General features: G+C 48.9%; 10 protein-coding genes across 10 annotated transcripts; 3 read left to right on the top strand and 7 right to left on the bottom strand.

Moving 5' to 3' along the window:
• Positions 1-1345: 1345 nt before the first annotated feature.
• On the bottom strand, positions 1346-2120 carry FMAN_05249 (uncharacterized protein; the record flags this gene model as incomplete). Its single annotated transcript, XM_041828117.1, has 3 exons — positions 1346-1604; positions 1657-1869; positions 1921-2120. 3 exons carry the CDS (start codon positions 2118-2120, stop codon positions 1346-1348), a joined length of 672 nt encoding a protein of 223 aa, XP_041679012.1.
• Positions 2121-2782: 662 nt separating this feature from the next.
• FMAN_05250 (uncharacterized protein) lies at positions 2783-4192 on the bottom strand (the record flags this gene model as incomplete). Its single annotated transcript, XM_041828116.1, has 1 exon — positions 2783-4192. One exon carries the CDS (start codon positions 4190-4192, stop codon positions 2783-2785), a length of 1410 nt encoding a protein of 469 aa, XP_041679011.1.
• A 636-nt stretch (positions 4193-4828) lies between these two features.
• FMAN_05251 (uncharacterized protein) lies at positions 4829-6175 on the bottom strand (the record flags this gene model as incomplete). The annotated part of the gene is made up of 2 exons (XM_041828115.1): positions 4829-5806; positions 5867-6175. The coding sequence occupies 2 exons, from the start codon at positions 6173-6175 to the stop codon at positions 4829-4831; spliced, it is 1287 nt and encodes a 428-aa protein (XP_041679010.1).
• Positions 6176-6695: 520 nt separating this feature from the next.
• Positions 6696-10205, top strand: FMAN_05252 (uncharacterized protein; the record flags this gene model as incomplete). Its single annotated transcript, XM_041828114.1, has 3 exons — positions 6696-7183; positions 7242-8203; positions 8257-10205. 3 exons carry the CDS (start codon positions 6696-6698, stop codon positions 10203-10205), a joined length of 3399 nt encoding a protein of 1132 aa, XP_041679009.1.
• Positions 10206-11316: 1111 nt separating this feature from the next.
• On the top strand, positions 11317-13172 carry FMAN_05253 (uncharacterized protein; the record flags this gene model as incomplete). Its single annotated transcript, XM_041828113.1, has 6 exons — positions 11317-11413; positions 11470-11744; positions 11809-12004; positions 12058-12179; positions 12243-12415; positions 12464-13172. 6 exons carry the CDS (start codon positions 11317-11319, stop codon positions 13170-13172), a joined length of 1572 nt encoding a protein of 523 aa, XP_041679008.1.
• A 562-nt stretch (positions 13173-13734) lies between these two features.
• On the bottom strand, positions 13735-15446 carry FMAN_05254 (putative permease of the major facilitator superfamily; the record flags this gene model as incomplete). Its single annotated transcript, XM_041828112.1, has 5 exons — positions 13735-14570; positions 14622-14916; positions 14973-15005; positions 15062-15212; positions 15268-15446. The coding sequence occupies 5 exons, from the start codon at positions 15444-15446 to the stop codon at positions 13735-13737; spliced, it is 1494 nt and encodes a 497-aa protein (XP_041679007.1).
• Positions 15447-15848: 402 nt separating this feature from the next.
• FMAN_05255 (uncharacterized protein) lies at positions 15849-16988 on the top strand (the record flags this gene model as incomplete). Its single annotated transcript, XM_041828111.1, has 4 exons — positions 15849-16039; positions 16093-16186; positions 16240-16378; positions 16435-16988. 4 exons carry the CDS (start codon positions 15849-15851, stop codon positions 16986-16988), a joined length of 978 nt encoding a protein of 325 aa, XP_041679006.1.
• Positions 16989-17456: 468 nt separating this feature from the next.
• FMAN_05256 (uncharacterized protein) lies at positions 17457-18992 on the bottom strand (the record flags this gene model as incomplete). The annotated part of the gene is made up of 1 exon (XM_041828110.1): positions 17457-18992. The coding sequence occupies one exon, from the start codon at positions 18990-18992 to the stop codon at positions 17457-17459; it is 1536 nt and encodes a 511-aa protein (XP_041679005.1).
• A 717-nt stretch (positions 18993-19709) lies between these two features.
• FMAN_05257 (uncharacterized protein) lies at positions 19710-22117 on the bottom strand (the record flags this gene model as incomplete). The annotated part of the gene is made up of 3 exons (XM_041828108.1): positions 19710-20748; positions 20801-21727; positions 21777-22117. 3 exons carry the CDS (start codon positions 22115-22117, stop codon positions 19710-19712), a joined length of 2307 nt encoding a protein of 768 aa, XP_041679004.1.
• Positions 22118-23216: 1099 nt separating this feature from the next.
• Positions 23217-23913, bottom strand: FMAN_05258 (uncharacterized protein; the record flags this gene model as incomplete). Its single annotated transcript, XM_041828107.1, has 2 exons — positions 23217-23421; positions 23492-23913. The coding sequence occupies 2 exons, from the start codon at positions 23911-23913 to the stop codon at positions 23217-23219; spliced, it is 627 nt and encodes a 208-aa protein (XP_041679003.1).
• Positions 23914-24326: the final 413 nt, after the last annotated feature.

Raw genomic sequence — 24326 nt, 5'->3', positions numbered from 1 at the left:
TTTTTTTTTTTTTTTTTTTTTTATTATATTTATTCTTAATAACTTAACCTACTTTATAATTAATTAGCTAGCTATTTATATAAAACTTATTTAATATTAACTATATTAACTTAAGTAATATTACTTTCTTTTTTATTAATACTTTAACTTATATTATTTATAGCCTTTTTATTTAAAGTTATTTAGCCTTTTATTATACTGGCTTTTTAGCTAGCCTTAATTATATATATAATATATATATATATATAATTAACTAACTATTTTAATTAGCTTTTAACTATATATTTTTATTTACCTTTTTTTTATTTTTTTACTTTATTATTATTTCTTTATTTTATTTAGCCTTTTTAACTTATAGCTTTAATTAATATTAACTTTAAGCTTTATTTAAAGTTAAAATATACCTTTTTATTAATTCTTACTTAAATAGTATTATAGCTACTTAATAATATAAATACCTTTACTTTTTTAAGTTAATTACTGCCCTGCCTTAAATAGTAATATACTTTATATTACTATTAACTTAATAGCTAGGCTATTTTAAAGTAATTAGTAAATATAATATATAAAGCTATTACTTTTTATAGTAATTTTACTAATTAAAAAATTAAAGCTTGTTTTATTTATAATAATAAATAATATAATAATATTTATATTATTTTAAGTCTTTAGCTTAATAGTTTTAATAAAAAGATTTTAAGCAGGCATATAGACTAGGGCATAGTGCTTAATCTTAGCTAACTTAATATATATACCTTATATCTTAATTTAAGCGTCTTAACGACTAATATAAATAATGCTTTTATTATCGGCATAGCGGACAAGATCGCCTGTTCTGTATAGCTGCCCTTAACGACTTGGAGTATAATTGTGTTTCGACCCCTTTTGCAGCTAAGTAGGGGTCTCTATAAATGTAGTATTGGTCTTGCCAACATCACCAACATAGCCTCGCGCAAGGATAGGACCTTCAACGAGAAGTTCGCCAGTAGCTGCAATGGGCACGAGTCTCAGGATCCTGCGGGTCGACGATCCAGCTGATAGATCCCGTGCCTGTACTGATATTTCGAGGTTGAACGGCGTCTGGAGTGACTTCTATTGCATTACAGATAACGGAGGCTTCTGTTGGGCCGTACAGATTAAAGACTCGGGTCGTTGGTAACCATCTAGAGTAACCTTCTGCTGTTGATGCTTCTCCGCCTTACAAGATAACCTGCAACGATGGCACCTGGCTTGGCTCAATTTGTCTCGCCACTGAAGGAGTCAGCATGAGTTCTTTTTGGCAATCCAGTAGACCAACTGCACTGAGATGGGAGTAAAAGACCGGTAGATATCGACGACACTATCTTCAGGCCTTCGCTTTAGAAGGCTGCTGCTTCTCTATGTATTTAACTGAGACATGGTCCCCCTTGATACACGATTGTGTGTAGAGTGTCTTGGTATCATTCCACAGCACGGCGGTGATCTGCCCCTGATGCTTGTTCCCATCTCCAGGAAGTGAACATTTACCTTTCTCGTTACAGGCTCGCGCATTCAGGAACGAAGCAGTTCCCCAGTTTGGAAGGACGTATTGCGTCGTGTTCAGATATGTTCCTGCTTCAACGATCCTTAATAGATCTAGTCAGCTCAAGAGCTAGAGAGATCAGCAAAGCTTCTCACCATTCTGCGGTTGCACCTTGGGACGGAAAAGTGGGGCCGTGCCATAGGTTCGCGGCATCTTGATCATGTGTGTATGTCTGGCTCGTATTTAAGTTTATAAGAGTGGTGCTGCCATGGTATCCGTTGTTGGTTGTTTTGAGAATTACGTGGATGTGGTCGCCCTCTGATATGGCTAGCTTGGACGAACTGACGTCAATGGGACTATCGGGAATCCTGTACGAGATGATTAGTGCAGCTCCATGAGTCGAATCACAATCATCTCACCATTCGTGAAAGCCTGTATACTTGGCCGTCCCGTTTGGCCACACCGACATTATAACTCCAGCTTGCCAAAGGCCTCGGACAATATTAGATGACAGAACGCCATCGAGCCCAATCCAGAAAGAGGCAGTATACTCGTCGACTTTCTTATGCGGCTTATGGGGAGTCGATAGATGCGGCATCACGAGTGTGGCCTCGGCCATAGTGAAGCCGGTAGAGTTGCTGGATAAGTTGAAGTTGTCGGCGAATCGCACTGGACCAGCCCATGCTTCACCATAAGAAAGCGGGTATTGCCTACCATCTTTCGCTGCAGAGGAAATGCCAACAAGGGACGTTGCTAAAAGCTTGATCTTCATTTTGAAAGTTTACGGCGGGAAATATAAAGGCGAGAAGAATGAACAACTGGAAAACGACTACGGATACAGCTTGTTACTTATAATTCCCAGAAGTGGGGTTCTGCCACACTGATACCTTGATACGACGTTGTCAAATAAATACGAGGTATTTGCCCCCGCTGGTGCCGAGTGCCGAAGAAGCCAATTAATACCTCATAGGAGCAGCCACGGCTAACTAGTGGTTTCTCCTACAGAGCAAATAGATCGTAGTAATGATCTTTATCAGTCCATTTCAATTCACGACGATTGCTGACTGTCCTAACAGATAAATTGCCACACAGGTGGCAGTGGGCTACACCAGGTCTGTGCCCCATGTGCCCAGAGTGTATATACATATAAAGAGAGATTTATAGTAAGTAAAGTAAGTAGATAAATAGATAAAATAGCTAAGAGAAATGAAGATGTTAATACTAGAGAGATACCGTCTTGCAGCTTGACCAGCTAGTAACAGTAAGGTATTCAAAGAATCCCTACATAATCTGGGCATTCTTGCAGGAGCCTTTAGATTGCTTGCACTTTTGGTAAAGAGAAAGCGCACCTGGACCTCCGCAGACCTGTTCCTTGTTTCCGGCACAAGGCATCTCACATTTACCAAGTTGTCCTTTGACGGGAAGATGGCTCTTCTCCATCGTATTTCCGCAGTAACACTCTCGACCATATTCGAGACCAGCAAGTGAGTAGCCTTTTTCTTCGCAGTAGTCAAGGCATGATTCAATAGTCATCTTATCGCCACTTTTATGTGCCATGTCAAGGCTACGGGAACCGTAGGCGTCCTTGGCGCATCCAAGGTAGCTGAACTTCTTGGTGTCGGTAACGTCGGTGAAGGGCCACTTTGGTGGGCTGATCTTCTTTGTAGCGTTACACGCATCTCCCATTATAGGGGTAGCAGGCTCTGGGCCGAAGGTGACGGGGTTACATCCAGGGAGAGCTTTGAGGACACCAGTTGTCTTTTCGTCGACTTGGACAGGCACTCGGCATCCGTTCATGGCGTCGTCGTCGAAGAAAGTAAGTGCGGGGCACTTTTCAATGACCCCAGAATCATCATTGCACTCTTTGACTGCCTTCTGCAGGACCTTGACATCCCAGCCGTTGAGAAAGTCACCATGTAGCCCGTACCCGGTGGGATCGCCGGTAGAGAAAACAAAGGGATGCGAGCTACCATGCCACTTGTCCTTGAACTGATCGATCTCAAAGACTACCTCATAGAATATCGTGACCAGGCGCTTCGGGTGCGATTTTGGGCAAACGCCACTGTCAACGCGATCTGGATACGCCATATGGCTCTTGTGGTCGGGCGAGTCCAGGTTCTTACCATCCCAGCACGAGGGGAACATGACTTGAGCCCGCAACCCGTTGGGGCAATTATGGGAAGGGATCTCGTGAGTCTCTGGCCCGCTTACGCCGAGGCAGGCAAATGAGATGGCTCGTTGCTCCAGCGTGTTCTTGAAGCTTCGCAGGTGCGGGTTACCAGCCAGCATCTGGAAGCCCTCAGGGAAGGCAAGCAAGCCCTTTTCATACTCTGGGTCCTTGGGGTCTGATCGTTGAAGGTAATACACCAGCATACCGCCAGACTGGGGTACATCTTGGAAGGTGCCGTCGGGGCCGCGGTAGTAGAGGTTAGGGATCCAATAGTTACTCAGGTCTTCGCGGGCCTTGCAGGTGGTGCAAGTTGAGGCCCTTGCCGCATCGTAATCCATCGTAAAGTTGAATCCGTTCCCTCCCATTACAGTGTGAGCGTGCGATGATAGCTGTCCTGGGTTGACGATAGGGTCGGCGCGCTGGAGAGTGACGGGGCGAGAGCAGGGCAACCTGAAGAAGGCAGAGACCGGGTTGGCCACCAGGGCCAAGGCCGCAGCAATGGAGAAGGGAAGTGTGCGCATTCTGATAGACCAGAATTAGAAGAAACAAGAACGCGAAGCTGAAAAGAGTGTGAACTAAAGAATTGAAAGGAGTGCCAATAAAGAATGAATGGATAGAAGCTGGCCAGAACTATAACATGAGCGGGATATCGAGGGCTTTTAAGTCTCACCTTTGGTTGTGCTTTTGTCTGAACTTACGCTGGGTCAATGTAAGCTAAGTGAATTATTTTTTTGGTAACAGGGTACAGCTGACAGTTGGGCGTCCTGAAACGTTAGCTGAATCGGTCTATACGCCGGCGCCAATTTGGTTGGTAGATCATGAGTGCCAAGGATATCCGGCGCTTCTGGCAATTAGTTTAAAGGCAAGGATTCTATTCCTCTGAATCGTCTAGTCAATTTGAAAAGGAAAAGGCATGTATATACAGATTGGAAAGGACTCACTGGGCAGTTACATATCCTATTACAGGAATTTGGGCGTTTTTGTGCAATGAGATGATAAACTCCAAACCATGAACTCTTTGCAACTTGGCTTGCTGGCATGCCTCCTACTAGATAATGCTCTTGTGCAGGATGCACAAAGCCGTCAACAGAAATACTGACCCTGGCCCTACACATATACGTATCTATTTCATGGTATTGACCCTCGTCTAGATACAGTTATGCTGTGTAAATTTGGACTCCATGGGCGCCAAGCTGTACTCTGTAGATCTTGTCTCGGCCAGCGATATACAGCCAATCGTCCTTCCATTGCATGTTTACCGCAACGTCACCCTCTGCAACCTTGATAATACCCAGGTGCTTCCCACTAGAATCAAAAACAGTCACTCCCCCGGTAATTCCCCCATACACTCTGCCCTCACTATCTACTTTGATACCATCCGGGAACCCCGCGTCAACATATGCAAAGACATCGCCTCCCTTGACCGGAATTCCAATCGAGTGAGATAATTCGAATTCGTAGATCGTACGACCCCCCGCAGGGTTATCTGAGGAGTTGCCGCGGTTGGTGACATACAGTTTGTTCTCTTCTAGATTGAGTGCCACTCCGTTAGGATTCGTGAAGGGTCCCCCACCCGCTCCAGAAACCATCCTCAGGTCATTTGAGTTCATGTCCCATCGCCACAGGCCGTTGGCTAACTCTGGCTTGATGGTGTCGTTGAAGTTGTCGTAGCCGTAGTAACCGTCAGTGAAGTATGCTACGCCGTCTCGAGTGATGACGACGTCATTTGGACTGTTGAACCGGTGCCCATAGAAGTTGTTGAGAACGACCTCTGTCTTCAAACTCAATGGATCCATGCGGATAATACCGCCAGGTACAGTATAGTTGCCCTCTTGGGCCCAGTAAATACCGCCTTTATGATAATAAGCCCCGTTAGGTACGGTTAATTGAGGCGATGGGTACACTTTTTCAGTTGTTGGTGGGGTGTTGTTCAGGTTCACGCGCCATACCCATGGCATGGCATCGGCAGAATAGCCAGTCTTGGGAGGATGTAGCTCTGCCATGAAGATGCAATTGCATTCTGGGGAGTAAACGGTGCCATCGTGCACCATGCGCTTTGCAAAAGACGGGCCAGGCGGGAATTCGAAGATGGTTTCGACGTGTTTCTCAACTGTATGGTCTTTTATGCCAAGCAACTATACATAACGTCAAGGGTAAGCCAATCTTACGTCCATAGACAGGTTTCGCTCCCTTACCTTGTACATGTCTTTGTTGAGCACAATGAACGATGCATCTTTGAGAGAGCTTTTCAGGCTCGTAGCATTTTGGCTTGCGTCGCCGTCGAGAACGTCGGTCTGCCACCACGTTGTTGTCACATTTCGATTGAAGTCTGTAGCCGGGAAGACGTTCCTGTATGCGCTCCCAACTTCGACGACAGACGGCCCTCTCAAAGGCAATGACTCATCACTGGTGAGTCCAGTCATGGCGGCAGCTGGTCGAGCCGCAGCCTGACCGGTCAGCAGGGAGATGGTGCAGAGACCAGTACGGAGAGAAGATAACAGCATCCTGAGAGATTATTGAGGCAGGAGAAAAGAAAAGGCCTTGCTGGATTTTGATCCTTCTGGGCAGATGGCATAAATAACCAAGCTGTTAATGATGTTTATATACCTAACAGCAACCTTCATTTCACCCCGCAGGTGCCATTTGCTTGAGTTCTCCATGGGGAAGCTCATGAAACATCCTGCACGGGGCCGAGAAACAAACATGCTTGGTAGAAATGCCGACATGGCCAACACCAGGTTGTCAAGTCGGTGTACACGGCATTCTCCAAGGTTGCAGGGGTCTCGGCATTGCACCCGAGAGCGTTGTTGGGCGCACAGACTAGACGATATCAGGGTCGGGGTGAATCCGAATATGCCGGGCATTCAACTCTTGTTCGGCATCTGCCCGTCATCCGTACCCAAACTGCGGAATTGCTCCAGGATCTCAATTAACTTCGATCATTTTATATTACCCCAGTTTCCTGCATCCTCTTTTCCTCGTTATCGGTTCAAACCCACCTCATGGCATTCTTTTACCGCGAAAATGACGGTACCGGAATTCAACATCCTTACGCCCAATGCCATGCTCGGCTATGGCTACAATGTCGAGCACTTTTGGTACGGCATTCAAAAGTTCCAGCCTGCAGCCATCATCGTCGATAGCGGCTCGACAGATGGCGGGCCATACAAGCTTGGCATGAACAAAATGACCTGTGGTCGAGGCTCCTACATCCGAGACCTCGAGCCCATCCTCACAGCTTGCTTTCACCACAAGGTCAAGGTCTTGATCGGCTCAGTTGGCGGAGACGGCAGCAACAAGCATGTTGAGGAAATGTTTGACATTGTTTCTTCGATATCGCAACGTCTGGGATTCAGTTTCAAGGTTGCAACTATCAACGCTGGCATGGACCGGGAGTTGATCAAGACCAGAATCCAGAACCGCAAGGTCGGTCCTTGCGGGCCAGTGGAAGACTTGCTACCCGAGGTTGTTGATGGCGCTGTCGATGTTGTTGCGCAAATGGGCGCGGAGCCGTAAGTTGTAACTTCTTCTGTGCCTGCACGATCATATGAGCTAACTAAGGATCATCAGCTTCATCGAAGCCCTGAAAAACGACCCCGACATCATTCTCGGTGGTAGATGCTACGACCCTGCACCTTTTGCCGCTTTCTGCCTCTCAAGAGGCATCTCCACTGGCGTCGCCTGGCATATGGGCAAGATCATGGAATGCGGTGGCATCTGTGCGATCCCCAAGGGCCGATCCATGATTGCCACCATGCGTTACGAGTCTTTTGATCTGACACCACTGGCACCTGAGGAAAGATGCACACCTCTGTCTGTCGCAGCTCACACCTTGTACGAAAAGACTCGCCCAGACCGTCTCCCGGGCCCAGGTGGCATCCTCAATCTCAAGAATGCCAAGTACGAGCAGATCACCGACAAGACGACGCGTGTCTCTGGTGCTGAATTTCAGGAGACACCATATCAGGTGAAGCTCGAAGGCGTCACGTTCTTGGGGTATCGCACTATTTTCATCGGCGGCATACGAGATCCTATCCTTATCAGCCAGATTGACGATTTTCTCGAGCGCGTGCGCAAGTACACTCAGAACCTCTTCCCTGAACTCGACAAGTCGGATAGCTGTCGCCTTATTTACCACGTCTACGGTAAGAACGGTGTCATGGGCCCGTTAGAGACACAGGCTGTGTCGAATCCTCACGAAATTGCCGTCCTAGGTGAAGTCGTCGCGCCTACACAGGACATGGCCTACACCATCGCCAACAATGCTCGAGCATCTATTCTGCATTTCTCGTATCCCGGCCAGATCGCCACCACGGGAAACTTTGCCAGTCCACTTTCACCACACGAGCAAGAAGCCGGTGCAGTGTTCAAGTTTAGCTTGTACCACCTCGTTGATCTGGAGGAGGGCGAATCTTCGTCTCTTTTCCCTATTAGTGTGAGGAATATTGAAGCGACCGTGAGTCCATCACCCCCAAGCTCTGTATCTACTGAGCGGCTTGCGGCTATTGAGAATGGAACTCTTGCGCCCATTGGTATGTACATATCGTGGATCGCATGTTGAATCAAGGCTGACACCCTCTTACAGAGAAGAAGCAAGTTCCCGCCAGAAGGGTACGAATGGAAGAGCTTGCCCGCATCATTCGATCCAAGAACTCAGGCCCCTTCGAGCTCACTTTCGACATCATGTTTGACGACGAAGCCGTGTACAACCGAGTTCGGGAAGCGAATGTCCTTACCAACGATGTGATCAAGTCACTGTATCGTGTCCAAGATGACGAGATCTTGACCAATATGTTTTTTGAGCCTGCACTGGCGTGGAAATGCACTATCAAGAGACCATGGGCCCAAGGCAGTGTTGGTGAGAGAGATACATTGGGCACACAACAACATGCCTTGTTGCTGGGCATCGAGGTTCCCGAAGCGAGCAGCGACAATGCCAAGTCGTCCAAGGGAGAGCCAGTCCATGTTGATGGGATCAATGGAGTCAACGGGGTCAATGGCATCAATGGTTCCAATGGCACTACACATGTCAACGGTAACGGGCTTACGAGCCATATGCACCTGTCCAACGGAAACGCCACGCCAACTAGTAAATTTGGGTTCGATCGCACAAGTTTCCTTTCTCGCGATGTGGTGCGCGATATATGGAACGGCCTTTCTCTTCCGCAAGATGCTCTAAGGTCCTTGGAACTCCCAGGCGACGATGGAACCCCAGGGCTCCCCTCATCTTTCAAGATCGCATCTCTCGCCCAGGGCACCATCGCTTTATCAGGTCTCCTAGCAGCTCTCATCCACTCCCAGCGGAACCAAATCCCCGTGCCAAAGGTAACTGTTCCTCGAAAACACGCTACTGTGGAGTTCAAGTCTGAGAGGCTCTATGTCCTGGATGGTAAACTTGCACCGTCTCCTTGGGGTCCCATTGGAGGTCTGCACAAGACTTCAGATGGGTATGTTCGTATACACGACTCGTTCCCCAATCACGGATATGGAGCGCTGGAGCTGCTGGGTTTGCCTCTGACGGCTGACCGGATCGATGTGACCAAGAAAACGCAAGATTGGGCCAGCATTGATCTCGAGTCTGTCGGTTTGGACCGTCGCTTGGCTATTTACGCGCTTCGATCTTACCGCCAGTGGGACATGCTTCCTCAGTCCAAGGTCATTGACGACTTCCCTATTTCTCTCACGAGGATCGCATCAGGACCAGTGGGACTTCCTCCTCGTCTCTCACCAGGCAACGATAAATGTCTTCGAGGTCTGCGAGTGGTCGAGATGAGTCGGGTCATCGCTGCGCCTCTGGCTGGCAAGACTCTAGCAGCTCACGGCGCCGATGTCATCTGGGTCACCAGCCCAGGGCTCCCAGATCTGCCAACCATGGACCGCGACTTTGGTCGAGGGAAGCGCACAGTGCAAATTGACATCAACAATACCGAGGACCGACAGAAATTGAGAGAGCTTATTAAATCATGTGACGTTTTCATCCAGGGCTTCCGCCCGGGCAGTCTGGCCGCCAAGGGATTTGGACCCGATGAGGTTGCGTCCCTGAACGCGGGGATTATCTACGGCTGCATGTCCGCATTCGGTCTTAAGGGGCCTTGGGCTGAGAGGCGGGGCTATGATTCGCTTGTCCAGACTTGCTCGGGAATGAATGTCTCGGAGGCCGGGCACTTCGGCGCCGGTGAAGTTGCTCGTCCGACGCCGTGTCAAGCGCTGGACCATGCAGGTGGCTACTTGCTAGCCTCTGGTGTCATGGCAGCCTTGTATCGACAATCTGTTGAAGGGGGTTCGTACCGCGTTGACGTGTCGCTTGCTGGGGCGATGAAGTATCTCCGCAGCTTGGGACAATATTCTGGCAAGTCTGGCTTTGAGGCTGAAGATTTTGAGAGCGCGTCTGATGTGGAGGAGTTTCTGGAGACGCGCCAAACTGGATTCGGCGAGATGAGGGCAGTTAAACATAGCGTCAGTATAGAAGGCGCTCAAACCTCGTGGGATGTTATGCCAAAGCCACTTGGCAGCGATCAAGCTGAGTGGTTGTGAGTCAGACAGTCTTATGCTATTAGGGAAATGTTACCTGATTGTAGATAAAACCTGATAATTAATTGTGATTTGTGTTTTAACGTGTTGCGTAGATTATTCAATTCTTGGTCGGATTTGGGAGCCACTACCCTACAGACCTTACTAACTGTCTGACTCTCTCGGGATCATGCCGGACCCCGCACGCGACTTCATTAGCGCCGACTAGCCAAGATTTTGATTACGTATGAGACTAGGCTCGGTATCTACTGGTCTTGGTCTTGAACGACGCGGGGAGAACATCAGTTACTGCCACGTCCTTTCGACGTAATGCAAGAATGGATAGAACTGCAGAAGATGGCGACATACCATCTCAAGTGAGCCCAAGTCCGTCGGAAACAGCGCCATCGCAGCGACGTCGTCCCAACCGGCGCGACCCTCGGCGTTATGGTTTGTGAGTGCCCGGCAAGATGCCGCTGCTGGAACGTACCCCTGCTAACCATGTCAGCGCGTGCCAAGTCCGTCTCTTTTTTCCCTCCTTATCGTACACGGGCTAATCACAGTGTACGTGTTTCAGAGCTGCAAGTCTAGAAAGATCAAGTGTACTGGGGAACAACCTACTTGTCGCGCGTGTCAGAGGTCTGACAACACCTGCATTTGGCCCGCAAACAGCCAGACGAGAAATGACCAGGCTTCTGACGCGCGTATTCAAGAGCTTGAATCAGCTCTTCGAGAGAGCCAGAGACAGAACCAGCGGCTGAGCAGCCAGCAACGTGAATCGACCATCCACGCGGCGAGCTCCATCGACGAGAATGCATCGCCTGCTGCTTCACTGTCCTCCCTTGCGCAACAACATTTGACCCAACCTTCACCCAGCGATGCTCGCTCGAATACCATCGATGCCACGATTTGGTCACAGGTCGGTATAGGCGAGGACGGTGCGATAACCTACAACGGCCCCACGAGTCGTTTCCATGCTGCGCCTTTGACTGGAAGTGGTCCATCGCCCCCTACGACTCAAGGTCCCGCTGGGTCGGCTGGGGACCTGGCGTCGAACTCGGCTCATGTCGAGCGCTTGAGGTCTCAGTATGACTTGCTCGATACTGTATGGGTCCCCTTGGCCAAATCCAAGTCCATGGCCGCGTTTGGGATATCGGATGAAACGGGTTGGCAGTTGCTTGACATGTACTGGACTTGGCTTCATCCACTGCACAACTGCATTTATCGACCAGGTAAGTAGCCTACCTCATTTTAAAGGCTGTTCTTTAGTAATCGGGGCACGTGGCAGTCTTCCTCATGGACATGGCGCTCAATGGCACATACTATTCCGACTTTTTGCTCATGGCAATCTTTACTTTGGCTGCCCGGCATCTCAGTCGCCAAGAGGGCGATTCTATCGACTCCAATATGGGCGACAAGTTCTTCTCTCGAGCCAAGATGCTACTCATGGACGAGCTCGATAATACTAAGCCGCGCATACCAACAATCCAAGGACTTCTGATCCTTGGAGGGCGACAATGTGCCATTGGTAGAAGCTCCCAAGGGTGGCTTTTTACAGGCATGGTAAGTCCATCTGGCTCTATAACTGTTTGCTGCTGCGGCTAATCGAGTGTTGGTTATGCAACAGGCGATCAGAATGATGGTCGATATTGGGATCCACCTTAATGCGAACCGAATCGCTGAACTAGAAAACTTGACTCCCTCCGAGATTGAGACGAGGAAGCGACTGTATAACTCGGCGTTTATATGGGACAAGACGCTCAGCCTTGCCCTTGGGCGGCCACCATCCTTGACAGGGTCGCCTTATGGACCGGACGAAATTCGTGAGTTATGAGGTCAAAGTGCATGCGCCATCAAAACTAACCCTTGAGCGCAGTTGACCACTACGACAATCAACGCAATTGGCAGCCCCTTCATGCTGACATTACTAATGCTGCCTACAACCCGACACCAATGTATAACACGGCAACATTCTGCGCATTTTGTCAACTACATGTGGTATGTAGGATACTACTCTGCCGCTATCTACGTAGCCAGGATGTTGACACTTATAAATTGCAGATAACGACCGATATGATGATGCTACTCTTCGATCACGTATATACAGAGAATATATATCCCAAGATTGAGGCCATGTCAAATAGACTTACGGCATGGTATAGCGAGCTACCCTCTTCTCTCAAGATCGAAGAGGGTTTGTCACAATGCTCACCGCCCCATATTGCCTCTCTAAAGTAAGTCCCGGAACTCTTCCAGATGACCCAGCAACTCACTAGCTACAGCTTTCTATATCACGCACTCCACATCCTTCTTCTCCGGCCACTCCTGCACTCTCCCAACGCCTCGCTTCGCAAGTTATCGCTCGACACATGCGTCAACCACTCCAAAAGGATACACGCAATCCACGACCTTTATACCAAAAGCTTTCCTCATCGTTTGATGACATATCAAGTAAGCTACTGCGTATATACAGCAGCTACGGTGGATGTGCTCGATATGCGGCGCTCTGAAGCCGAGGCCCGGATTGAAGCCGCGAGACGACTTGGAATGGCGGTTCGGACGCTGCAGGAAGAGGCCAAGCATACACCTGGAAGTGGTCGTAGTCTGGATACAATCAGAAGGCAGCTTACAGTCTGGGAAGTAAGCGGCACCCCCAATGCGTCTACGAATCGACCATTGGGAACATATGGTGGTAATTCAGCTTTTGAGATACAGCAGGCCGGACAAGAGAGGGGAGAACAGTCGTCTACAAATGTGGCCACGCCGCAGCCTCTGCACGTGTCCCAGATTCCACTCGCTGCAGACTTTGGGGTCACTGGAGCGCAGGGTGTAAATGAAGGGGTATCTGGTTTCATGTCGAGGTACCAGAGCCCATTCAGCTTTGGAATGCTTGATACCGGAGCCGGGTTCCATCCTGATTCGTTCCCATGGGATATGACTGAGATATTTGGCAATACGCAGGGACATGGGCCTATGGAGCATAATGAATAGGTTTTATAAGAAGTAAATAATACTAAACAGATTGTCTATTAATTGTTCTTTGACCACGACGTCCTAGAAGGGGTAAATGCAAAAGTCTTTGTTAAGGGTAAAGCAGAAGACACAGTCCTGTATATTTGTTCTGAGCCAACTGCCCATGAATTCTACTGCAACACTGGATTCGAAGATGCAGTAGATATAGACATGAAGCTAATTAAGTGGTCTGTATCTTGTAGCGGCTTTGGCATGTATAAATAAGGTAGCATAATGGACTCCAGGAGGGGACCTTTAGAACAAGATGAAGTATACCGAAATACTGGCGGCAGGTTATTTATTATCTTAATAATTAACAATAAGGTCCATTGTTAACTGAGCTAAAGATTAAACCGGAATATCGCTATCTGGTTCAACCACATAATGCTTCTTACATCCTTGTTACAACACCATGCCCTCGGAACTACTTGTACAAATGCGAACCACTGAACCCTGCAAACGAAGCTAATAAATGATTGACAGCGGGACCAGAAGCTCCAATGTCATCACGAACAATCCCGTCCTGTAGAACGATAAGCGTTTACGGGACAAATCGGTACATAGGGTGAGCATCGCCCTTCTCGGCAATATCGGCAGGAACATGATCAGGGTCACTCTTGCCATGGACCTTGTCGCGGTGTCGATTCTGCATGCGAAGGCATACGCTCAGAATGATAGCCATAAGAGCTGCGGCAAGGAGCACACCGGCACAAACCCACATTCCCTTGTGGTAAAATGGCCCATCTGACTTGGGGAACAATCGAGCACCGAGAATAGGTCCGCATTGCCCAAACATGCCGAAGATGGCAAGCCCTGCACCTCGCTTGGAGCTGGAACCTTGGTTGTCCGTGACCCAGGTGAAAGTAAGGGCGACGGCTGGGAAGACACCGGCACAGACAAGGAATGTTGCGAAGTACCGAATGGCAGTGGTGCGGATGATGGACAGGAGGATATAGCCAACCGCACCTACGCAGCAGAAGACAAAGACAAAGGGACCTCGCTGGCCAACACGGTCGGATATCATACTCATACCCACACAGACAAAATAAGCGGTGATGTATGGGCAGGCAGAGAGACCTTGTGCGTTTATAGAAGTATACCCCATGTCCTTCAGAATAGTTGGGAGATAAGCCGGCAACGAGCCAAAAGCGGTATTGAGGCAAAAGATGATGAATGCCTGCAAGTAGTTCTTGTAGTCGTAGAACGCAGCAAAGACTTGAGCGAAGTTGAGTTTCCTCTCAGTATCCTCTCCACGGCCCTTGATGGCGCGTTGGCTGATGATTTCGTTTTGTCGCGGCGTGAGGAATCGGCATTGTGACGGTGACGCTGGGAGGTAGAAGTAGGCAAGGATCGCTAGAAGCAAGGTGGGAATACCCTCTGAAGGACCAATTAGCAATCGATCGAGGACATCAGGGAATAGCTACTTACCGACGATGAACAACAGCTGCCAGTTGTGGATGCTTGTCTTTGCCTGAACGATTCCGTACGCGAGGGCCGAAGCGAAGCAGTTGGCCAGTGGCGAGAAGGATATGAATAGACCATAGCGCAGGCCCATCTCACGTCGGTGGTAAAAGAAGGTCAGATACAGCGCAACTGCAGGTACAAAACCAGCCTCGAATGCGCCGATCAGGAGCCGGAGAGCCATGATGCCTGCAAAATTGGTTGTTGCGGCTTGCAAAATACTAGCAGTGCCCCATCCAAAGGCCATACAAAATGTCCAGAGCTATTTGGATCATTATCAGCTTTAGTCTTCGGGAGATTCGGGTTAGGTGAACTTACCGGTAGGGGCATGAACTTCCAGACGAGAATAAGCTGAAGACACTCCGTTAGTTATGCGTACGTGTTGGGTCATGAGTAGCACTGCGTACCCAGTGGAAGCAAATGTATGCAATGTAGTATGCAGTTACAATCCAAGAATAGTCATTAGATGTAATGCCCCATTGCTTTCCCATACCAGCGGTGTACGCGTTGCCAATGTTGCCACGATCGATATAAGAAACGAGATAAAGTGAGCCAACTCTGTTTCGCAGCTTGTTAGCACAAACCTCACTCGTTCGCTGGAAAGCTTACTCACAAGGGAATCAGACACCAGTCAAGTTTGCGAAGGGCCTTCTGCTCCTCCTCGGGCGTCCAGCGGCTCTCCACATTGCCGCCCTCCATCTTGACATCATCTTCTAAGGGAGCCATAGTCTCAACGTGCTGCGACAGCTGAGTCTGCTGGGCCAACTTGACCGGAGAGTCATGTGCGGTCATGGTTTGACGAACAAGTTGCAACTCTGCGTTCTCAAGGTCTCGTGTGGCTTTCCGATCAGGGTCTGAAGGGATATTGGCTGTTGACTTTGACGAAGGGTCAAGGCATCGTCTTTATAAATGTCGATTCCATTGAGAGTTCGGAGTTCCCCAGATTTGCAGGGTTCATCTTTGGGGTAGAGGCAGACGAGTCATGGAATGCTGGGGTAACCGGAATCTGTGTAGAGGAGCCTCGGGAAGATACCGAGCCCGCAAAAGCATGTCGGCATGTCGGTGTCTAAGCAAACATGCCGATCCGGTATCAAATCCGAGGCAGCCATTGCTATATTGCCAATGACCTGAGCCATATCATCTTTTGATGCTCTTACAAGGTCAGTGGTTTGGAGAACGGAACTAGACAATAACATGTACCGCGTTGAGAATAGCCGAACAAGGCCTGAATTCTGCCAATTGCCTTTACAGAGTGGCGATCCAAAGTATTCAGCATGGGGTCTCTGGGGCAAGAATGATGAGTTGGGAACACTCAATCTTCTGACACCCGCCATCGTCAAAAATGCCTCCAAGGAGATTATTACTGGCACACAGATTGTTCTGAAGTAAGCATCTGCCTCCCCAAGACACTCTTGGCCTGTGATTCTGACCTCGTTAGCCTGGCTGTTGATGCATTCAGCCAACCAATGAATCCAGTGAGGAAGCCATGTAGTCATAGAATTATTGCCAAAGGTCATGCCAATGATGATGAGGTGAGTAGTTCGTGCAATTCAACCGTTTTCTGTTATTCACAGGGATTCAAAAGCTCGACATGAATACCCAAGGGTCCAGTCACTGGGATGGTCTACGACATTACCCGTACCAAGACAATCTGCTCTACTACAATGGGGTGAACCAAGACGACATATCGGGAACTAACCCTACGAAAAAGATCGGCATCCAAAGTAAGCGAGTTCTTATACAACCCTCGACTTATTGCTAACCAGCTGCCGCATATCAGACGTTTCGAAGCGAGGCATCGTTGGACGAGGGGTGCTGCTAGACTGGGCTACATATGCCGAACACATGTGCATCAACACAACATCTCCATTCGAGTCTTTCAATATCCCCCTCTCGCAATTAAAAGCCGTCGCTGTACATCAAGGAACTACTTTTTGCAGCGGCGATATCCTCTTTATCCGCACCGGATGGTTGAAGGCGTATCAAAGCCTAAGCCTTGAAGAGCAAGCCGCACTGCCTCACAGGAAAGCGCGGACATCTTGTGGCGTAGAGGCATCTGAAGAGATGATGGAATGGCATTGGGAGAACCAATTCGCTGCTGTCGCAAGTGACACAGTGGCATATGAGGCTTGGCCCAGCTGTCGGCCAGCAGGTGTCGCCCTCCACGAGGTGTTTCTTAGTGGCTGGGGCATGCCAATTGGCGAAAGCTTTGATCTGGAGAGATTGGCTGAAAAGTGTAAAGAGAATAACCGCTGGTCATTCTTCTTGACAAGTGTTCCTCTTGATATACCAGGTGGTGTTGCAAGCCCACCAAATGCTATAGCAATATTATAAGGCCTTATCCATAGACTTGAGGGAAAGGGATCTACTTATGGAGTGAGCAGAATTACCGTATATATAACATGCAGGAAAGGGTGTAGGCAGAAGATGGCGGGTAGCCGTCTACATGATGGTCCGACCTCAGAGCCATGCTTGGGCTTATTAAACTTGGCCATATAATATTCATCACAGACTACATACAGCCTGAGCATGTATCGGTGAACGAATCATCAACCGACAGCTCCAATTCCAGGAATAAGGAAACGAATAGGTCCTATATTCCATCAATTTAGGCTTCATGCGTAACCACGACGTAACTTCTGCCGGCTTCACGGCCTGATTTCGTTTGCTTCAATCACGAGCAGGTCGCGAGATTGTCAAGGAGACCTCTAGGCATCTTCAGCGTTGGATACATAGCTCTATCCCCGATGTGGAATAATTAATAAATATAATTTAGAAGAAATACTTATCATAGTCAATAAGTTAATGTACATTCTCCCAAAGCTCAAGCTTCTTATTAAGCGGATTATTGACTGCTCTGGAGACCATATCGAAGTGCATAGTCGATCTACCGCTAGCATTATATTTCGGCCACCCAGGATCTCCTGTTGTGGCAAACGCCACCCAGGCCCGATGCATAGTGTCGACGAGCTCTTGCGTAGGAGTTGGGCCAAGAAGAGGCTCTGTTCCGAGGCCGAGCGTGTCGAACACGAAGGGGATCTCCAACGAATGTGATGCACCAAGGCGACCCCCCATCTGAGGCGATTGCCAGGCAAATTCGTACATATAGGTCAACGCTCTAGCTCCCTCTGCATGGGCGTCGGCAAAGCGAATGGCAGGGATCCGCCAGAACCAGTCGGTCTGGATCGCCGAGAATAGCTCACCAGGACTGGCTCCCGGATGTAACTCACGATACGCGTCGATGCCCTCTGGCAGCAAGCCGTAAACGCCAGCTATCGCGGATAAGTTCTCTTCCGTAATGCGATCAATGGAGCCGTCTGGAACTAAGAAAAGACGTGTTTCCTCGGTGTTGGAGCCAACGACCAAGTCAATGTCGGCTGCAGCACCAGCACGGATAGCATCCATTGGATGCGCCGGAATAATATCCCTGTCGATTGTTGGTGCCCACGGGATGAAACTAAGCGCGACCTCGCCCCAGAAAGTCGGGTCAGGTCGCCCGACCAGCTCGTCTCGTAGCTGCGCCTGAGCATGGAGGATCTGATCAGACGGTGTCGTTTTGATGGCCTCCCATGTAGCCTCAATGCCCAAGATCTCTGCCAATCGCTGTCCAATTCGTTTCGCTGTTGCTGTTGAATTGAGCTTTGGGTTGCTCCCACTTTGCACAATCGCTCGGCGGAACAGCCCTTTAGCCTTGGGGACAGCAAGTAGCGTGGCGACGCTCATGGCACCAGCCGACTCTCCAAAAATAGTGACCCTGCCTGGGTCGCCACCGAATGCGGTTATGCTCTTGTGCACCCGTTGGAGACCGGCGATTTGGTCAAGCAGGCCTAGGTTGGGGATGCCATCCTGTAGATAGAGAAATCCTTGGGCACCCACGCGATAATTGATGGTGACGCACACAACGCCATCGCGCGCAAACCTGCTACCATCGTAGTAGGCCACAGCGCCAGTGGCATGGAACTCAAACATACCACCAGGAATCCAGACCATTACTGGCCTTCCCACGCTGTCTAGACCAGGTGTCCAGATGTTGAGTGTCAGACAATCTTCACCAGTGCTGACTAGCTCTGCGAGGCCCTCAGCAATCTCCGGCGGATAAGGGACCTGCGGCGACTTGGGTCCAAAGCTTAGCGTGTCACGTACGCCTCCCCAATGCTCTGGCGGTTGCGGAGGACGGAGGTAATTGGCTCCGAAAGGCGGTGCAGCAAACGGCACCCCTTTAAACGCATGAACATCGTCAGTAGTCCTGCCCCGAATATCACCCAACTCGATTCTGACGATCGGGTCTGAGGTATGATTCTCGAGGGGATGTTCCGTTGAGAAAGGTTGCGCCGACATGATGCTGTCTTTGTTCTCTGAGGATGGTGATCTTCGTCACATTGGTGAGTGCAGCACAAGGAAATAACCCTAAGGTATCCGTGGCAATGAAAAGCTTGAAATATTCATCTTGGAACCTCTGGGGGGCGACAACGCTTTCGCAGTCTCGAGTAATGGCGTGATGTGTGGCAGCCAGAGGGCAGTGGTGGGGTTATGGCATGCGTTGTTTGCAGTCGAGACCTGTGGCTGAAAGCATTTGTATGCCCACAAGAACTCGATGGTGGTATAAATCATTCGTTTGTCAGATCATGTGGCTGGGATGGCATTGTTTGAGTGGCCTGCTGAGATAAAGTATCATGATATAGCCATTAGATAGAATCCAGTTCTCTGGCTGTTTGGAATCTGCTGTTTACCTCAGGGTGGCAACAGACTGCCGCCAGGTACCTTTTTGTGTCTGGCTACCGCGAGACTATGAATGATATGCGTGGCCATGATCAGTCGGAGAAGCCTGACTCTGGTAGTCGACTGAGTCGTTTTCGTGCCATGCCCAGCTACGTTTTGAACACAAGCACTTGCCAGGTCACCTTGAAATTATAAAGATAGATATTAAGAGGACTAAGTAAATTAAATTGCATCATAACAACTAAAGAGAAGATATCTACATAAGAGTAATTAAACTTTCCTTACTATAAGATGAGTGCACTAATTATTCCAAGAATAAAGGATACAATTTAACATCTAAAGAAGGGCAGGGGCAAGTGCAGCCAGAAGAGCAAACAAGCTAGCAACTGGCTTGCCAGCGCCGTTGACCACGATTGGAACGCCAGTAGGCTTACCACCAGGCGCAGGCTCACCGTGAGAGCCGCTGTCCTTAGACGGTCCCGTGGGCTTGCTGCCAGGTGCGGACTCGCCATGGTAGTCACCGCCCTCAGACTCATGAGAATCATTGGGCTTGGAGTTGGATTCGCCGCCGTAGGGTCCGGTGCAGTCATTTCCTATGCACTCGGGGCCGTTGCCCTTTGATCCACTGCTGTTTGAGCCCTTGCTCTGATCGCCAGAGCTGGAGCCACCATTTGAACCACTGTTGGAACCACCATGAGGCATACCTGCGTGATCACTGCTACCACCTCCATTTTGGCCCTTGTTGTTGATTGGGTAGACAGCAGGGCACTTGCGTCCCTCACAGGCAGGAATCTCCTCGGGCTTACAGTTCTTGGGTGTACCCCAAGTATCCTCCCAAGGTGTATAAAGAATCTCACCTCCAGAGCATTCCTCACAGTCTGTCGGGACATAAAAGTTCTTGTGGTTCCACCAATCATGACACTCCTCAGACTTATACACAGTCTTTCCAGAACAGCTGCCTGCAAAGCAGAAGTATGGAACATATTGGAAACCGCCCTGACAGTCACAGACTTCAGGGATATAGACCCACTGGCCATTGCAGTTGCCGCAGTCGGCCTCAACAAAGATGTATACAACGCGCTCGGTGGCGGTGGTGACGGGTCCAGCAACTGTAGTAGCGAAGGTGGTGACAAAGGTTGACTGATCAGTGACGGTTCGAGTAACTTCGTTGGTGACAACATCAGTTTGACCGCCAGCAGAGACATAAACTGTGAGAAGACGATCGGAAGGAATAGTTTGGCGGCGGTGCATCCTGCGACGCTGAGAGTCACCACCGCAGAACTGAGAGACATCTCCAGGGCACTCAATATCGCAGGAATCCAGCTCAACGCGAGCAGTGTCCTCGCCATCAACCTCATCACCACAGTAACAGTCACTAACTATATCAGCAATTGCAGACTAAGTGAGAACGCGAAATTACAACTTACGTATCATAGACACCAAAGTAGGCTCGACCTTGGCAGAGAGTAGAGCACTGATCCAGGTCCATAGAGGTATCTGATTGAGCGAGCTCGAAAGTGGGGAAGCCATCACTGGATCCGACACAGCCAAAGAGGGTGAAAGCATCAATAAAGTCAGGGAAGCCAGCGAGAGAGGTAGCAGTTGGAGCAGAAGATTGATCCTCAGTGCCAGTTGCGGTTTCAGTGGGAAAGATCGTCTCGCCGTCCGAGTTTGTGGTGAAGCCAGCAGAGTTAGTGCTAGGAGGTAGAACAGTCTCTCCCTCAGAGTTGGTAGTAAATCCTTCAGAGTTAGTGCCAGTTGCGGGTTCAGTAGGGAAGATAGTCTCGCCATCCGAGTTCGTGGTGAAACCAGCAGAGTTAGTGCTAGGAGGCAAAACAGTCTCTCCTTCGGAATTGGTAGTGAATCCCTCAGAGTTAGTGCCAGTTGCGGGTTCAGTGGGGAAGATAGTCTCGCCATCGGAGTTTGTTATAACCCCTTCAGAGTTGGTGCCAGTAACACCTGGCGTCTCAGTACCGGTTGGGATGGGCGCAATAGGCGTAGTCTCTGCATCGTCGCCAGCTTGTTCAAAAGAGAGATGAGAAACAACGACCTCGACAGCATCAGAGCCACAAGTCAGGAAGTATTCGAGATCAGGTCGACCTTCGGCGTTGAGCCTGACAGGGTTGCTTCTCTGCCCAACCTCTGCTCCACCCGTGTTGGTCATTACTTGGTTGTAGATGCTTTGGCCATCCAACTGAACTTCAAGGCTGCACCCTTCGAATGCCTGACGCTTGCGACCTCCGGGGGGAGGTCTAACGAGGATACTGAAGACGACAAAGACACGGAGGCCTGCGAAACTGGCTAGGAAGGGTACGAGTCTAAAGGAAGCAACTCCATTTCGAATGAAGAGAGATCTACAGTCTGTCAGTACCTATTGCTACGTAATTTCCGAGATATACCCACACTGCGGCTGAACCATCAAGTGCAGTAGTGTAACTAGCACCTGGACCAAGCTGAGCGGTTCCAAGAGAGATCGGCGCAGTAGACGGGGCAGTGCTACCAGTTGTAGTAGCACTTGTATCAAGGGACGTAGGAACGGAGTCAGAAGTCGTGGTGGCAGGAATACTAGTGTTTGTAAATCTCTTGAAATTCTGGTTGAACTGCCCGAATGCACTAGAGGCACATGCTGCGAGTAGGAATGAGGACAAACGCATGTTGAACGAGTGGCTGCCAGGAAATGGCCTAGGGTAAGAAATGAATGACAGTGATGATATCGAGTTGGAAAGAGTAATAAGGTTGAACATTTATATGCATCAGGCAGTACAGTGAGCTGGGGGGATAATTTGCGAGGCTTGAATTATGCCAAGATACCTAATCTCCCTGCATTTTCGGGTTAACGCCCAAGACATCTACGAGGTATTACTTCTGGGTCTGTGGTATTCCAATCAGTTCGACGCCTAGGCTATTTTAGTGGCAGAAAATAAAGAAATAAAAACAAGAGTTATAATTCAGTGCATAAAGGCTGTTAAGCCACACAGTTTAATTGTCTTTAGCAGTAAAAGCCAAAGCAGGCATTGTTCGCCTCACAGCATCAGATTGAGATAACCATGTCTAGGCATTCCTAACACTAGACCTACGGCATCTTGAAGGGAGATGGTAAATCCGTGCTCACTCCGATCCAATCAGAATCTTCTGGTGGCGGGGTTTTCTGGTACGCGAAATATTGCCACAATTCGTCGGCAAATACGGATAAGTGTCGTCCAATCATTTATCCCTTCGTGTCTGACTTCAAACGTCACAACGGCTCGGCGAAGGGAGAACCAACGTCCTGTAGGATTAAATAAATCTAATCGCCGATGCATCTAGGCAGTCTTAAGATTTTGTTTATTCTTATTGGTTAGCGTTTGCATTAGCGCTTGTTAAAATATTAAAGTGAATTATATAGAATTAGTTCGTGGGAGTATATATCCTTCCAAAGAGAGGCCCTGACTACAATTAAGATATTTGTGATATCGAGATAAAATATAGAAAACATGTATATGAGCCCACTAGCTTAATGTCTTTCTTGCCCCGATCGAGATGGTATAAGTTATGTGCCAAGGTCTTGGAACGGATGTTCAGGCACATAATGATCTACCCTCCCTGACGCCACTTGTCTTAAACACTCTCATGGCCATATTTAAAACCTTCTCAGGAATTAATCTCATCCGAATTCCAACGGTTATGGTCGCTTGTTAAAGCCATGTAGTTTCAGTAGACTGCTCCAATAAAAAGTTAGTTACCTTATATACTGTCTGGAATTGTATACTGCCCGGACTGACTTTAATTAAAGTGTTATTTTGAGTTGATTGACCCTACAGCTGATGGCTTACATCGCGCGCCTCACACGCTCAGAGTATTCACTTACATGATCGGTGAAACATTGAATAGGTGTTGCTCCCGCAAGGATTCTAAAATCCGATCCGTTAATTTGAGGATGCAATTCGCAAGATCCTCGTTTTGTCTGCGGAAGGAAACCCGCTCGTGCAGCATGTAGGAAGAGTGTGTTGCTTGAGGGTTCGCCGTGAGGTGCGACAGCTCGGTCTGGCAAATCGCCAACATGGCCATCCTATTCTCAACGATTAGTTACCAGAAGATATATTAAAAACCTGGCCTGACCCATCTACGTAGTGACTTACTCGTAATGTAGGTGCATCATGCTTACTAGCAGGTCTATGGTGCTACTCTGTGAGCCCCCATTTTGCGTTCCATCATGGAGGCTAAGAGGTGAGCCCAAGGCGGAGTCAAGTCCCGAGATGAGGGGCATCAAATTGTTGTTGTACCATGTCTTCAAATGACTCTTGCAATCGCGAGACTTGTATTCCTCTCCTTCGAGCATCGGCGCGGGTCTACACGTAGCCATACCTCCTCCTTGTGGGTACACTAAAGCCAGAACCCTTCTCAAGATAATGATGAGAGAAGACATCTGTTCTTGGGCCTCAATAAATTGCTGCTTTTCTTCAGCACTGTAAACTAGAGACCGTCCTATCTCATGTGATAAATCGGCACGAGAGAGCACAACGCAATTCCCTTCAGCTTCAATCATACCAGAAGGGATCATGGGCGGCCCTCGGGTGTACAAACTGTGAATACAGTCGCTGAGTATGCTACGGGATGACTGCGGCCTATAAGGTTAACCTTTAGGCAGCAAACACAGATAACGAATAGAAACACGGCATTCTTTCGCTGAGTATGCAACAACCCAGTAGTCGTCTTAAGTTGCCCTGGCTGAAGTAACTTTTGACTGATGTCGAAACCTTGGCCTGGTAGATAGCATCCTGAGGATGCGGAATTGCCCGACCAAGCCATTGGCTGCTGGGTCTGTGAGCTCTTGAGCTGTGCGGGGCCCAGTGTACAAGCAGAAGAGAGACTTGAGCAACTTCGGTCAAAACTTGAAGCGGGCCTTCTCTTCCTGAGGTGCTGGAATAGGCTTTACTGTAGTAGCCGTCTCTGACATATCGGGCTACTTCTTGT

The sequence above is a fragment of the Fusarium mangiferae genome (assembly GCF_900044065.1).
Source record: "Fusarium mangiferae strain MRC7560 genome assembly, contig: FMAN_scaffold002, whole genome shotgun sequence".
Taxonomy (NCBI): domain Eukaryota; kingdom Fungi; phylum Ascomycota; class Sordariomycetes; order Hypocreales; family Nectriaceae; genus Fusarium; species Fusarium mangiferae.
Note: the sequence above shows the minus strand (reverse complement) of the source record. Positions and strands in the feature narration are given on the sequence as shown.